The 17260-nt window shown below is 40.7% G+C and overlaps 1 protein-coding gene across 2 annotated transcripts in view; it reads left to right on the top strand.

Annotated features, from left to right (window-relative positions):
• Positions 1 to 17260, top strand: part of VAV3 (vav guanine nucleotide exchange factor 3) — a 149594-nt gene that overhangs the window by 100100 nt on the left and 32234 nt on the right. For both annotated transcript variants that reach the window (XM_072127942.1, XM_072127941.1), the window contains exons 16-21: positions 682 to 783; positions 965 to 1056; positions 3246 to 3268; positions 5889 to 5931; positions 14424 to 14560; positions 16129 to 16194. In XM_072127942.1, the coding sequence (XP_071984043.1) occupies positions 682 to 783; positions 965 to 1056; positions 3246 to 3268; positions 5889 to 5931; positions 14424 to 14560; positions 16129 to 16194 (463 nt within the window). The remainder of the gene's footprint in view (positions 1 to 681; positions 784 to 964; positions 1057 to 3245; positions 3269 to 5888; positions 5932 to 14423; positions 14561 to 16128; positions 16195 to 17260) is intronic.

The raw sequence follows: 17260 nt of genomic DNA, 5'->3' as shown, positions 1-17260 counted from the left end.
CCCAGCACGCTCCATCCACAAAATGTCCAAATTTTCACAATGTTTGTCAAATTGTGACAGTTTGCATGCCTGGTCCATTAATCTAGTGTGTAAGTCATGGTAAGTTCACCCCAATATTTGTACTACCCACAGAATGACGATTCTTAAAACTCTGCCTTGTGCCTTCCCTCTGTTATTACTAGAACTAGAAATGTATGTGACAACCGGCTGTCACCATTCCCCCGACTGCAAGATCCATATCTGATTGGACAGTGTCAGAGCATGTATGGACACACCCCCAACTGGTAACTCTTATTTGTTAAATAAATGATACGTTTCAAGGAGGAAGAACCTAGGAATGGTCCAATACTAAGACTTGTCCGGTTTTTGTGCCAGTGTGCACCTCGAAAAAACCACCAAAAACTGCATCAGAAATTTTATGTATGATTCTTTACTGTAAGAGCAGTGAGACTATGGAACTCTCTGCCGCAGGAGGTTGTTATGGCGGACTCTATGTACATGTTCAAGAGAGGCCTGGATGACTTTCTGGAGAGAAAAAATATCACAGGTTATGTGGATAAAACATTTATTTAATTCTTGAAGGTTGGACTTGATGGACTTGCGTCTCCTTCCAGCCTTATATACTATGATACTATGATACTATGATATGTGTTGATAGTGGTTTCTTTGTCTTTGTTTCAGGTCCAACATCCGGCCCGAATATGCTACGTCCAATAATCATGAATTTAAGATGCATACATTTGAACGGGTTACATCCTGTAAAGTTTGTCAGATGCTGCTCAGGTAAGTCATCTCGCACCACATCCTGATGAGATTGTAACGTATATATCAGGGCGCAGGGGGATGTTCACATTTGGATGTTGTCCTGGATTTATTGTCACTGATATTTGCATATACAGTATATAGCAAGTTATAGACAAGTTCCTCGGAACCCATTAACCCTTTCAGTGAATTTCTATTTCAGGGGGACTTTCTTCCAGGGATATTTTTGCTCTAAATGTGGGACCGGGGCACATAAGGAGTGCCTGGGCAGAGTGGATACCTGCGGGCGCGGAGGTATGAAATATCAGCAGCGATTGCCATGTTCTAATGAGATTGTAAAGCAAGGAAGGAATAATTAAAGTTCATTCGGAGTGTGATGTGTTTTTATTGGCGCACATATACTCTTAAAGCTGCCATTTATATGCACAATTAGAGAGCCATGTGAGATTCATGAGGACTCTGACCCTCCTTAATTATCATAAGAGGATCTGGGGAAAGTGCAGAATTGCTTTTCGTTTTAACCACTGACATGCCACGCCAATCTAACCAACGCTTAATGTGAGGACAGTATAGTGAATGTATTTAATAGCTTCAGTAGTGATATTAGTCATGTTTATACTAATGAAGACGCCACATTATATTGGTATATTGGTAATATTAAATTTGTCTACAGGACAGAATTAGAATTTTGTAATGAAACATGGAACATATTAAGATAAACATCCCGGCCAAACTTAATAGAAATCTACCATAATAATAAAGCAGGGGCACTTACTCATAGGTCCAAGCACTGTGACAGCAGTAATCTTCTTATATTTGTTATCTTTGCCCTCCTTCCTTCTACAATTAAATTTTAAAATTATGCTACTGAGTCTAAAAAGTTAGTGGGGTGGTCCACTGACACCTTTCATGCTGCAGCTTCACAGGCTGTTAGACTGTCTCCCCCTCGCGCTCTGCTACCTCAGCACTTCCCCCTCCCTCTGCCTGTTGTAGTCTGACTGCAGTAGAGGAAGTTTCCGCACACAGTGGGAGGGGCAAGTTCTCCTTGCACACTGTAACAGCCTGGGCATCTGCAGCACAAACTGCCCCAGATGCCTTTCAGGCTCATTAGCATAATTGTAAACGTTAATTTTAGAATAATTTCTATAGTCACAGGCCTGGATCTATGAGTAAGTGTCCCTGGTTTATCCATACTCGATTTTTTTGGTAGATTTTTTGCTTTAAGCCGCAATGTGAACCATTTAGTGTGTACGGGTATCCAGACTCTTCTCCAATGTTTTTTTTAGCACCCACATTAAATAGGTCATTAATACGTTATAAGTGGGGCTGCTATAAGATGAGCAGATCCAGATGTGGACAGTTGCATCTATTGTATAGAAGATATTCAAATTCACTAAAGACTTGACTACTATTGAAGTACATGGGTGATGAGTCCACAGTAAGTCGGCACGGAAGCTACACAGCATACAGGAGTACCGTATATGCTTCTTGCTCCATTGTGTAGAGTCACTGCTATTAGCCCATAGGCAGGGTTGCCAAGTGTCTCTCATACATGAGTGTGAAGTTAAAGGAGATTTGCAGGCTGAAATTATATCTCCTCAGTATAAGGGATCAAATTCACATTGGTGGGAGTCCAGCAGTCAGCACCTCCACAGATCAACCAATTCTCAGTAGCTGATAAATAGAGAATGTAAGAGGAAGGAACTAAGCTGCAATGACTTGGTTCAGCCACTACACAGAGAATGGAGCTGTCTTCTTCCTATCCCATTGTCTGTTTATTATCTACTAAGTACTGGATCGGTGGGGTTAGGGAGCTTTGGACTCCCGTTAGTGTGATACTGATAACCTAAATGATAGGTCCACAATTTTTTTTTCATGGAAAACCATTATACAAAAATATGACTGCACCTTCTGAATAGAGCCCCACACCTGTCTGTGGGTTGCTTTTAGTATTGCCTTTCAGTGAATAGGAATGAGTTGCAGTACCACACATAACCTGTGGACTGGTGTGGTGCTGTTCCTGAAATAAAGCAACTTTGTTTTTCTAATCCTGATCAAAAGACTATGATTGCTTCCATAGGCAAGCAGTGGTACTATACTATGAATCTATGCCCTGGTATAGCTGCAGTGTAAAGAGAGCCTAAAATACCATAGCACTGAGATGTAGGAGCTGTCAGTATGCTCAATCACGCAGCTCTGTCTCTCACGTGGCTACTTATAAACTTGGCTAATGATCCCAATGTCAGAGAGCAGAGTTTGTCATACTAATGTCGTGTCATCTGTCATTACTTGGGACTACTAATGCACTAGGTATAAAACATGCCAAGCCGTGTGTGTTGTGTGACAACAGAGGTGGTGGCAGGGAAAGACCCAGCGCCGCCCACTTGTAACATTAGACGTCTACACCTATGTACACTACTGTGTGCAGTCATACTCACTCCTGATCCTCCCACTGGTAATGCTGTTTTCCAATTTTCTTCCAGATTCCGGGACTTTGAAGCCTTGGGTAGGTTAGTTTTTTTTCTTATTTCAGTGAGAAAATAAAGAAAAAAAAATATTCTCCTTCCATATTCTGCAGAAAATTAGCAGTGTTTATGTATGTTTTCAGAAGGAACATATGTCTCCAAACTGCAGAATGGGATGTGATGAGAAAAAGCGATAAGTAAAACATTTGCTGAAGTGCCTCTTTAACCCTCTAAGACAAAATTGAGTCTCGGTAGTAAATAGCATGATAAATAGCATCTTATCAATGCTTCTCATAGGAAAACATTACTTGTCTTACAATACTTTGTTGCTTCAGGACAAGCTTTATGTGTACAGTAGTATGTAAGAGTATGTAAGGTATCCTACTCTCTATGTAAGGTATAACACATCATAACAATGATGTATTAGAAATCTTACCGCATAAATTTGTAATGTGACCTATTTGGACTGTATTTCAGAATAGATAATGGGGAGAATTCATTAATGGCTTTCTGACAGTTTTTTTCCTTACAGTCCCTTGTGCTCCATATTTATGAAGCGCCACAATATTGCTCCTTTTGCGACACACACATTTTATTTCTTTTTTGCCGTACCAATAGACAAGCTACAAGCTGAAGACAGTTCAGAAACTTTTCGGTGGTGCGCACTAAGCACAGTCTAATTTGCGCACAAAAAACCCAGTTCCTGCACTACAATTAATGAATGCCCCCTAATATATTTTATATATTTGTAACTCATTGTAAAATAACAGGTAAACATTGTCAATCACACTAAGGTTCCTTTTGCACTTCTGCAAATAGTGGCTGTGAGCTGGGTGCAAAAAAGAAGCAAGCTAATAGCCGCCAAGGTGGTGCATTAGGTATGGGCAGGGGGCGGGGTGAGCACCCCTAGTTTAGTCTGTGCAGGGGGGAGAGGGGAGGGGTGAAGAGCGCTCATCGTCCCCTATACTCGCGTCCAAAACCGGACCACAACCCAGACATGAGAAAGTAGCCTAAGAACAATAACTTTTCTGCTAGATGAGTCATTTAAATAAAATAGCTAAAATTATTGAATCTTCCCTATTACAAATGCAGTGTTTATTATATTGTTTTTAAAATTAAATTTAAGAAATATCTAATACTACTACGACTATGCATTTTCTGTAGCTCAATGAAGAACTGAGATGATTTAAGGAGCTTCTGGTTTTAAAAGACAGCCCCCTCTTTATACACTTATAGAGCAGTTATTCGGATAAAGTCCCTGCACTGAAGGTTATTCCTTTATATGGAAAGATACTTACAATGGTTATATTCAGGACAGTATGGATTAACATTCCGTTCGCTTCAATTCAAGAATCTTGTCAGCTGTCACTCATCCTTCGTCTTTTTTCTTTGCTATACTGATTAATTCAATATCCACCATTCCTCTGCGTCCCCTGGCTCCGTGGGGTATGGAATATAACTGGTATGAACCATTTCAGTCTCATAAAGAGAGCCATCTCCTTGAGGTATTCTAAATTCTGTGCATACCTGTGACACTTGTGCCATGACTGCTATTAATCTGTACAAAGACACCCATGGGCTACAAAGCCAGAACAACCTGCTCACTTCTAGAATTATGCATTAGCACAGCCTGTAACATAAACAGGACTGTACAGAACAAAGTGCCAACACTGCAATGAAGTAACAAGTGTTCTGTAACTTTTCTAGCTAGAAAGTAAGCTCACAAAGTAAGTGCACCTCCCATTAACCATTTTTGTGACCAAGGGTCATTGCTATCTATCTGCACAGAGTAAGTGCATTTAGGACTCAAAGTAAATCTACCACCAGGATCAAGGATTGAAAAGCAAGCCAGTGTATGGCCCCTCTGGTAGGACCCACAATTTTTTTTCAGCCTTTTATGCTTTTAAGTCTGCAGGCTTAAAGGACACCTCCCACCAGGGTCAAGGATTGTATACCAAGCACACTGCAATACTGGTGTTTGCCTCCTCTGGCAGCTTCTTATGCCCTGGTTTTTAAACAAAAAGGCGTTAAAATTATGCAAATGAATCTGAGGGGCTTCAGGCTCTTTTACCGCATATGGACCCTGGGCCCCTCAGACTCATTAGCATAATTTTAAAACCTTTTCTTCTTAAAACAAGAGCACAGGAAGCTTAAAAAAGAGTGGGTTGTGCCACAGGGGCCGGGGTCACATATCAGTATGTCAGTTGATTTGGTTTACAAGCCTTGACCTTGGTGGTAGATTTCCTTTAATTAACAGCTACGGAGCCTGGAGCCCCTCTGACGCATTTGCATAATTTTTTAAGCCTTTTTTTTGTAAAAACAAGGGCATAATAAGTTAGAAGAAGAGCGGATCCTGACAGAGGGGTCTTGCACCAGTATGTAAGTGATCTTGGTATTCAATACTTGATCCTGGAGGTAGATGTCCTTTAAAGAGCTGTAAGGCAGTTGTAAAGAGGTAGCCTTAGACTTTGATAACTGGAGTAGCGCCTTAATATAGCTCCTGTACTTAGTTCTGATCCGATTTGCATATTGAAGTAGGAATTGGTTAGCCGCTCATTTATCTGAGGAACTCCAGATGATTGGAAGTGTTGGACTAGACTTGAGTATGTACAATGTAAATTGTTCATGCAAAATTGTTCATTTTAATGTATTTTCTTGCAGAGAGAAAATGGTCCTTCGAGGTCAGTAAGATACACAGATTCAGGTCAGTCTATTCATCTCCCCATCTTTCTATATATTGTATTATCTATCTGTACTGAGAATAACATATAACATTAATTGTTTCTAAATTTGTTTTTGATAACCTTTATTGATTGTAAAGTAACAGTAATATAGGTTACGATAGACAGTCTGCTGGGCTGACTTATTCTGTATACATTTTTACATACTAGTTCAGAACAGTGATAGTAATGTGAAATAAAAATCATAATCCATAATATTCTGAATGGGCAATTTCATCATTTGACTGATCACCCAACACTATGTGAAAGTCATAGTTACTGTTAGTTAAATTGTTAGTTATATAGAATTTAAAAAAAGACAAATGTCCATCAAGTTCAACCAAGAAATTATGGTGAGTGATGTAAGGGAAACAATTCTATACTAACATATCTATTCTAACATAACCATCAAAGTTATTTTGATGGAAAAGGGTATGTAGACTCAAGCTGTCTGCTGTCTCTACTGTGACCAGCACCTGAGGCAGGCTATTCCACAGATTCACAGTTATTACAGTAAAGAATCCTTGTCATCTCTGGTAATTAAACTTTTTGGATTTTATTTAACCTGGAACAACTTTCCACCATATTTTTTGTTTGAACCATTAATATCTTCATATCCCTTATCAGTTTTGGGGCTCAATAGTAACCTTCCTTGCAGTTACAAAGTACTGGTATATTTTGATAAGTCTACATACAAGTATATCAAAAATGTAAAAGGAATAAAAATGAAAGCAACATGTATATCTTATTTTATATTTCCATTTACCTGTACTCTGAGCCTGAAAGGAGAACAATTGAGTTTTTTAGGCTAAGAAGTCTTTCATCTAATAAGAGATGACCTTACATATAAAAATTCTTTGAAATATTCACTAGCATCCCATGAGCAGTGTTTGAGTGCTTGGAGGTGACTGTCTTTCCTCCTGTGTTGTAGAGAAGTTTGCTGTCAAGTAAGTGCAGATCTCATGTAGTGAGCTCAGTTAACACAGTTGCAGTCTATACAAAATGATGCACCCTGGCACTGAGACAGTGTTTTTTTAAGAACTGGGCTATGTGAAATGGGACTTTAAGGTAATGCCAACTTTTATCAAAATTATAAAGGGTAAGGACCCTAATATTATACCTACATTGTTAGCGTTTGCCATTCGCCACCAAGAGCCATGGGTCATCTGACTCCAGGCAGCAGGACTTGGGACGTCCTGTGACTTCAGTAATTGGAGGGGACATTATATGCATTATATGCCCACCCCATAATAACGACTCCCATATTGGTGGTTGGAGTGGTTATGTGACTGTATTTTAGGTCAAATCTATTGTGGCCTCCCTTTTAATTTTACTATAACTCTAAAATTGTACCTGCACATAGGGAATCATTATTATATTATTAATATTTATTTAGTCCAGTTATTACTCTCCTTTTGGGGCTTTTTGCTGGGTGAACTGTAGAGGCTTTTGTCTAGATTTGTTTACATTTATGAAACCAGAGTGATTGGCACTATATCAACATTTTAAAATAAAGTTTGGTATGTCAATCAAAAAAACTGCTGTAACAAATGAAGCGTATGTCATATTATGATTAGAAAACCCAGTGTATGGTATCCTCAGTTGCTGCTTAAAAGTCTTTCTTTGGCTCTGCCATCCGTTTGGCTCAGCTTGGCTTTCGCTGTAATTCTGGTTTCTGATATGTAGCTTTTGTACATGACTATCTTTTGTATCTGTGATTTTATGCAAGATTAGCTATTTGTGACTCGTATTGTTGACCTCTTCTGTGTGTTATTTGTTTGTTTGTCTTATTTTGTGTCCACAATTGTCGCAGGGAGGGACCCTCTTCCTGATGGTCAAGTAACACTTGGCATACAAAGAGGCAAGTAGGCAGGGATGTTGGGTGCTGGAGCTTTAGAGTTCATTGTCTTTTCCGTTGTCCCTGAGTCCAGTGTTCCCATTTCAATTGCCCTGCTAGACCAACCTTCCCCCTAGTTAACTGTAATCTATGATGAAACGTGCAGTAAAAATGCAATTTCCATTTAGCTCCCCCACAGGAAAAATTAGGTATCATACAATGCCTCTTCACTTCATTCATCTGTCTATATATTGCAGTACAGGGCAGATTCTCCAGGGCAAGAGACGTCTTTTCTAACTGCTCTTAACTGTGACCAAGAGATGAGGATACCCCTTCAGAATTTAGTTCCTATGACTATAAGCACAGACAGAGCTTCATTCACATTCTTAATATTTTATGAAGTATTATTCAGCAAAATATTTTTTATAAAGAATAGCTAATGCATCCATTATTTAAATGGAGGTGTATTGTCCTTTTTTGAAGTTTTCATAGTCATACTTGTGCCTTGCTTTTTACCAAAAGAGAAAAAGCTATTCCCTTTAGAAGTTACCCTTAGCACCACAATAGTTGTATTTAAAGGGAACCTGTCTGGATTGTTGATTGCACAAAGATTTTGTTAAGGGCTGACCCTGGAGATCTACCATGTATACTCGATTATAAGCCGAATACCCCACTCTGCTTACACTCGGGTATAAAAAAAAAACCTGACTACTCACCACTCCGCCGGCCCGGGCAGTTCCTCTTCATCTTCATGCTGCATGTCCGCGACAGCTCCATGGGCAGAACCTCTTCAGGCATCATGCCGGCTGCAGGCCTGCGACAGCTTTGTGCACACGGCCCGGCCGGCGCACGTGAAGACAGAAGAGGCGCTGTCGTGGACCTGCGGCATGAAGATGAAGAGGAGCTGTCCGGGCCATCGGAATGGTGAGTAGTCAGGTTATTTTTTTTACCGCCAAGCTATACCCTACAGGGGGCTGGCAGGTGATATACACTAATGGGGGGGTTGGATATATACTTTAAGGGTCTGGCAGGCTATATACTTAAAGGGGCTGGCAGGCTATATACTACAGGGGGGTGGGAGGCTATATACTACAAGGGGTGTCAGACTATATACTACAGGGGGCTGTCAGTCTTTATACTACAGGGGCTGGGAGGCTATATACTACTGGGGGCTGGCAGGCTATTTACTACTGGGGGCTGGCAGGCTATTTACTACTGGGGGCTGGCAGGCTATTTACTACTGGGGGTTGGTAGGCTGTATACTACAGGGGCTGACAGACTATATACTACTGTGGAATGGCTATATACTACAGGGGGCTTGCTGGATATATACTAGGAGGCTGTGACCAATGCAATTCCCACCTTCGGCTTATACTTGAGTTAATAGGTCTTCCCAGTTTTTGGTGCTAAAACTAGGTACCTCGGCTTATACTCGGATCGGCTTATAATCGAGTATATACAGTATGTAACGGTGCCTTTTTGTGTGTTGTTAGTAGCAGGAGTTATGTAAAAAATGCATTTATATTCCAGGATTGTAGCTGGATTCTGAGTTCTCTGGTTCAATGTAAATTTTATAGCCCCTCCCCCTGCTGTAACAAGTTTATATGTGAATACCGCAACAGTTACTCAGGGGGAGGGGCTATGCAGCAGTACAGTGAAGGGATCTCACATACCAGTGCACCATAGTGCTCCAAATCCAGCTATAATCCAGGAACATAAATTCATTTTTCACAGTCCTGCTGTTTCTAAAATCATACACTGTGATGTCACTCACATGTTTAAACAGACCTCCCTGACTTTATACATCTAACTTCCAAGAATGATTTTCTGGATGATGCCACCAAACTGTTTGATAAAAGAAACATGATCTAGAAGCTGTTCAACTGCTTGACAACATACTGGTAGTGGTTTATTGGGCCAATTTCTGATGACAGATTCCCTTTAAACTGTTTTATTTTAAAGACAGAATTAGAGTTGGATTGTGACATTACTCAAAACTCATCTTTTGTTCAAGAAATAAATTAATTTCTCTACTCGTTGGCTTCTATCTTTCCGTTTTTTTGCCTCTACCCTGATGTACATTTACTGGAGAAAGCGTTTGAGGATTTTGAACTCTGTGCTGCCTTTATAATAACATTGCTACAGGCTGTTTCTTAGCCTAAATAAGGTAATCCCCCACCTTTTGGATATGGGGATATGGGCAGGCTATTATTGTACTGATTTATTACTCTATAGAAGCGTGAATTTCTCTTATTTTTTGTATATTGTATTGTATTATTACTCAAAACTGACTCCTTCAATTCTAACTCCACCCAAACCATGAGTAATGTGTGCACAGATAAATCTTAATATAACCGATGACATGCAAAAGTGCAGAGAAATATGTATAAACTTGCAGAACTTTACAGCTAGAGCAGCAGGTTGTCTATGAATAATGGAAGCTGTGAGGGCTTACTTCTGCAGACTGGTCTCTCTAGAGCAGGAGTAATGTGCATGTATGGAGAGCAGGAGCTTTCTGAAAATCAGTCCTGGAATGTGGAATACGTTGCTTACTGTCTATTTCTGCCAGGAGACAAAGCATACAGTCATGTGAGGTGAGGAGAAGAGGCTTCGATCAATAAGAAAATGGTTCAGAAAGAAGCCAAACTTAGAGAGTCTAAAGCAAAAGAAATTACTAAAATCGGAAAATGCTGTGAAAATTGTAAAATGTTTTTGAAGTATTAAAAGAAGGTGGGAAACATTAAGCAAAACGCATATGAAAATTATATGAAGAGGATATGTGCTTGCTTTATGATCCTTATGATCCAGTTCTTTGCTAACATCCTCCAGCACTCCCTGCTGTTTCAGTTATTATATGATGAGTTGTGATGGGAAGTGTAGTCATCTCACAAGAAACTGTACAGTTTCCTAAGACACATATACACTATTTAGTAATAAAAATGTAAGAAACATAAAAAAAATTGAATCATGAAACATCAAAATACATCAAAAAACGTATTTTTCGGACTATAAGACGCACTGGACCATAAGACGCACCTGGGTTTTAGAGGAGGAAAAATAAGAAAAAATGTTTTTTTTCCCCATATAGTGTGCTAAAATACTTAATAAAGTAACAGTAAAGTAACGGCACCGTACGGAGCGGTGCTGTGCAGCCATGTTTCTCTTTGGAAAGGGGCAGGGGCGAGCAGCGCTCACCACTTCCTCTCCTGGGCACCGACGTGTGCCCGCTGTGAATGTAGCCTACGGGGGCTGTGTATGGGATACTTTTATTAGGGGTCATTGTGTGACATTTGGTGAAGTTTTAATAGTGTACTGTGTTCGGGGAGAATTAATGGGGAGACTTTATTGGGGGACATTTTATGGGGCACTGTTACCTGGTGCTGAAGGATGAGTCCAGTGCAGATACTACAAGTGTTCTGTCAGATTTAGCCCTATACAGAACACTTGGTGGTCGGGGGAGTGTTGTTTCTTTGACCCAACACTGATTGGCTAGGGCTTGGCTAGCAGCAAGCTCAGACAACCAGTGTTGGGGGCAGAATATTCCAGTCAGCATGCACTGCATGCTGCCACTGCCTTCAGTTTTCACGGCTGAGCTTACTGCCAATAGCTTTCACTGATCCAGGGTCAGACTAAGGTTGGTGGGGGACCCTGGGCACAAAATCTTGTGGAGGCCCCCACTGAATGCAGCATACATACACATCCTCCTGCTCACTATCTACTTTCTGACCAGTAATACATCCGCATACAGCTGCTAAATCCCCAGTAATACATCCACCACACCACCAGTAATACATCTATCTACAGCCGCCAACCCCCCAGTAATACATCTATCTACAGCTGCCAACCCCCCAGTAATACATCTATCTACAGCCGCCAACCCCCCCAGTAATACATCTATCTACAGCCGCCAACCCCCCAGTAATACATCTATCTACAGCCGCCAACCCCCCAGTAATACATCTATCTACAGCCGCCAACCCCCAGTAATACATCTATATACAGCCGCCAACCTCCCAGTAATACATCTATATACAGCCGCCAACCCCCCAGTAATACATCTACATACAGCCGCCAACCCCCCAGTAATACATCTACATACAGCCGCCAACCCCCCAGTAACACATCTACCTACAGCTGTCAACCCCCCACTAATTCATCCGCATACAGCTGCCAACCCCCCAGTAGTACATCCGCATACAGCCGCCAACCCCCCAGTAATACATCTACATACAGCCGCCAACCCCCCAGTAACACATCTACCTGCAGCTGTCAACCCCCCAGTAATTCATTCGCATACAGCCGCCAACCCCCCAGTAGTACATCCGCATACAGCCGCCAACCGCCCCAGTAATACATCCGCATACAGCCGCCATTCCCCCAGTAATACATCCGCATACAGCCGCCACCCCCCCAATAATACATCCGCATACAGCCGGCATCCCCCCAGTAATACATTCGCATACAGATGCCACCCCCCCGCAATACATCCGCATACAGCCGCCATCCCCCCAGCAATACATCCGCATACAGCCGCCATCCCCCCACTAATACATCTATATACAGCCGCCAACCCCCCAGCAATACATCCGCATACAGCCGCCATCCCCCCAGTAATACATCTATATACAGTCGACCTCCCACCAATAAAATATATATAATATACAGCCACCAACCCCTCAGTAATACATCAATATACACTTCAGACCCCCACCAGACACGTAGTCCCATGTAACTTACATTTCAGCCACACCAGCCATGCAGTCCCACAAAACATACATAAGTTCCCAGGCCATCAGAATACAGAAGACTGAGACTTAACTCTGTTCTCTGTGTAGTGACCAGAAGCTGTAACTACAACCATGGCTACCACTAACTTCAATGGGAGCAGCTGTAGCTACAACTTGCAGCCACTACAAGGATCACTGAGGCAACTACATGCTCTGTAGAAACACAAGATTGGTAGTGGATCTGGGATGTTGTCCCTCATCTATTCTGAGGAACACCCATATATCACCTTTCCTGCAAAACTTTCCTATTATATTACTGGCAAAGTTCCCTAATTTTCAATAAAGTACGGTAAATGGATGGAACTGAAATACTTTTTTTTCTTATTTAAAAATAATTTTGTAATTATTTACATAGTGTCTACATGTAACATGAATCTCTTAATCGATGGGCATTGATAGACTGACGGGTATTTAAAGGAAATCTCCCACCAGGATCAAGGACTGTAATTCAAGTACACCTACATACAGGTGTGTACCCCCTCTGTCTGGTTCTGCTCTTCTTTTAGCTTTTTAAGCCCTTGTTTTTATAAAAAAAAGTTTGAAAAAATATGCAAATGAGCCTCTGAGGTGCTCAAGACTCCATTGACATCTATTGATCCTGGAGCCCCTCAGTCTCTTAATTTTTTTTTTTGTAAAAAAATAAGCTAAATAAGCTAAAAGAAGAGCGGATCATGACAGAGGGCACAAACCTGCATGTATGTGATGCTTTATTCACAAACCTTAGTAGATTTCCTTTTAAATGATGTAAATCTGTAATGCAGATGGTGCCACCTCCTCATGGTGGATGTGACCTTTTGGCTCTATAGTTTTGCAGGTTGTCATCATCTATTATTAGTTTTCTGCTGCCAGCTTTCAGCTTATATCTGTATATATATTCTGTATAATGCAGTAACTTGAAGACCACATGGGAAACACCTCAGCCGCATTTGCATTGATAATTTGGACACATGAATTCACATCAGTAGGAGATCTAATATAATGTGCTAAATGCTTCCTAATTTTAACATAAATTCGTTTACAGCATCTGTGCTTTCTGCCATTGCCAATTAGTGACTTTGTCTACAAATCATTATCTTGGTAAATGAGTGCGTTCTGCCTGCTGTATTGCTTGGAAATGGACTCCAGCATTTTATAATAGTGGTATTTCTTACAGAAAATAAGGTAGGGTATACTCACTTGGTTGGAAATTTAATGCAGCATTATGTGGAACGTAGATATATCACATTAATTCTAGATTAAATTTGCTGGCACAATCAGTTTCCCCTTACTACTTGGAAGAATCACTGATTGAGTAATGTTACAAAGCCGGAATGGTCTTCTATATGTGGCACCATGTTAAGATTCCAGAGGCTGGCTCTCACCGTTCTGGGTATCAATGGTGTACAAACACTTCTACTACATCTTCCGATCTAGTTGGTGTAACACTTGAGTTATCTTTCCTTTGAGTACATGTCTTCTATACTGTACATGAGTACATATAGCATGTGTACAATGATTGTCAATGGATGTTACTTACAAGGAAGAAGGTGCAACGTAAAGCTAAAAGATGATTTACTACTACAGGGTAGTGTTACAATAAGTAAGCTAAACATGCTTTACCCTACCCCTCCATCCAAAGTCTCTGACTTCTGTAGCCCCAGTCCTGGGGTTATGTACCATCTAGCAGTGATCTCTATACAAAGGACTTGTCGCTGCATCACCTCACCAACAACTGGAAACTGGACTTGGAGCTATAGGGTCAGGTCTAGTCATTTCTCTTGTTTTGATATAGCGTTGGTGAATGGCATACCAGTGGTTTTGTATCTGCCATTACTTTAATAGTTTATTTTTCTCTTTTTTTTTTTCTCTACAGGTTTACCCAGGTTGCAGGTCATTAGGACTTACAGTGGTTACCCTGCACCTCCAGTGAACAATGGCCCGTCACTCACCATACAGATTGGGGATACCATCGAGTTAATAAGGGCCGATCCTCACAGCCTTTTTTGGCAGGTAGGTGTATAGTGGTTCAATAAAGTTTTGTATATCCAAGACTAAAAGCGCCTACTCTTAAGAATGCACAAATTTATATGTAGTTCTACTGATTGATGTTCACTATTGAGCTCAGGGCCGATTCCAACCTTTTTGCTACCTGAGGTACATCCCCAAACAGTGCCACCAGATCACCGACATCCTGACTGACACTGCTCATACGGATGTTGGTTCACACACTAGTCAGTGAAAGCTAGTACCTTACAGGTGATGATCTGCTTGTAATGAAGAGGACTTCATAACGGTTTCTCCTGGCTTAGGCTTATCACTGCTGAATTCCCCACCAGATGTCTTCAGTTCCAAGCAACAAGTCCCCCACACTGTGCCCCTAAAATACCACAATTACTTACAGCATAATGTCATCTGGATAACAGTGCTCCTAAATAATATAAATATACACTTAAAAACACAACTAAAACATTCTATATATAGTCCCCCAAGTAAATTACATTATGTACAACACCCACACTTTATTATATACACCAGACCCCCCTAGTTAATATATAACTTCAGACCCCACTTCATAGATAGTATATGCGGCCAGACACCCCCATAGATAATTTATATGTCCAGACAACAACTCATAGAGAGTATATACTGGCAGGACTCCCATAGATAGGATATACAGGCAGACCCCCCTCATAGATAGTGTATACAGCCAGACAGCAGCATTCAATGGGGATGATCCCAGGGGGGGAGTGCAGCTGCAGTACAGAGGGGCTCTGGTAAGACCCCCATAGAACTTTAGGCACATTAGCATAATACAAGTCTATTTTAGAAGGAAGGAGGCCAAGGATAACAAATATAAGAAGATTACTCCAGTCACACTGTCTGGATCTATAAGTAAGTGTCCTTGGTTTGTTATGCCTGATTTTGATGGTAGATTTACTTTAATGGAGACCTCAGAGTTCTCCAGTGTTGGAACTGTCAGTTATGTCAAGAGGAAGCAGATATGTATACATTAAGCAGAAAATCAAAGCATATCTACCAATACTCACTCCTGCTCCCTCTATACTTTCCTTTCTTCCATTCCCATATACAGGGGCAGATTTATCAAGCTGTCTGAATATCACAATATTTCTAGTTGCCCATGGCAACCAAATACAGCTCAGCTTTCATTTTACCAGTGCCCATGAATATTTTAAAGGGGAGCTGTGATTGGTTGCCATGGGCAACTAGAAATATTCTGACTTTCAGACAGCTTAATAAATCTGCCCCACAGTGTTTAAAAACAGCTGCATTTGTTGGTAGCACCACCTGAAGACCGGCATAGAACAGAAACAGCCCATGTAACCCTTGTGCGGAGGAAGGGGGCTGCATAGGGCATGTGTCCCAAATATATAGCTATCGGTAAGTGGTGGGATACTTTACTGCCTTCCAAGTGTAGTTCAGCAGTCCGCTCACACCTAAAGGGGAAAAAAAATAAAAGTCTAAACCATTATATATTTTGTATACATTTACCATACATTTTTAGGAATGAATAATATGTAATTATAATAATATATGTTTTCTTTTTCTTTCTGTTTTAGGGCAAAAATATTGCCACTGGAGAGCTTGGCTTCTTTCCAAGTGATGCAGTAAAACCCAGCCCATGTGTAAGTATATATTTACAGGCGGTCCCCTAGTTAAGGACACCCGACTTACAGACAACCCATAGTTACAGACGGACCCCTCTGCCCACTGTGAACTCAGGTGAAGCTCTCTGGAAGCTTTACTATAGTCCCTGACTACAATAATCAGCTGTAAGGTGTCTGTAATGAAGCTTTATTGATAATCCTTGGTCCAATTACAGCAAAAATTTTGAAACTCCAATTGTCAATGGGACAAAAGAAAAAAATTTGTCTAGAACTTCAATTATAAAATATACAGTTTCGACTTACATACAAATTCAACTTAAGAACAAACCTCCAGACCCTATCTTGTATGTAACCCAGGGACTACCTGTATTAATATTTACCGCTTTGTATCAGTGCTCACACTATTTGTGAAATAATTTACTGCTATCATAAAGTCTAAGTCATTTGTTTTCTGTATATCCTCTATATACCAGCATCAGTACACTAGAGATCCGGTGGTGAATAGATGGTTATGGTTACATCGATCTACAGTACATAGATATTTCCAGTCTATGCTCCATCTCACTCTAATGTACTGCCCTTAAAATGTCACTAGTCAGAAGTTTAATCAGGCTGTAATAATGGGTGAGTCATACATCGGCTTGTTTGCAGATGACCTAAAAGATGTGGCGCTAAAGATGCCAACTGTAGAACTAGAGTTTCAAGCTACAACTTGAGTTCCAAGAACTTCTGGAAGAAAAACTTGGCACTCCTTGGTTTTTTGAAGAAAGATAAGGAATGACAAGTTTTTCTTCATTTATAAATGTGGTGTTGTAGCCTACTTGTGCACCCAAAAAAACCCCAAGACATCTAGTGACGTGTATTCCCTCTACTATATATCCACCATCACCCAGCCTCCGCACCAATCAGATGTTCAAGCTGATGTAAACTTATGCCCATTAAAGCAATTTTATGTCATTCCTTTTATGATAAAAAGTTATACAATTTTTCAATATACTTTCTGTATCAATTCCTCGCGGTTTTCTAGATCTCTGCTTGCTGTACTTCTATAGAAAGTGGACAGAAATCTGACCATGGTCACACA

Source organism: Engystomops pustulosus, chromosome 10 (assembly GCF_040894005.1).
Source record: "Engystomops pustulosus chromosome 10, aEngPut4.maternal, whole genome shotgun sequence".
NCBI classification, from domain to species: domain Eukaryota; kingdom Metazoa; phylum Chordata; class Amphibia; order Anura; family Leptodactylidae; genus Engystomops; species Engystomops pustulosus.
The sequence above is the reverse complement of the archived record's forward strand: the minus strand, read 5'-3'. Positions and strand labels throughout refer to the sequence as shown.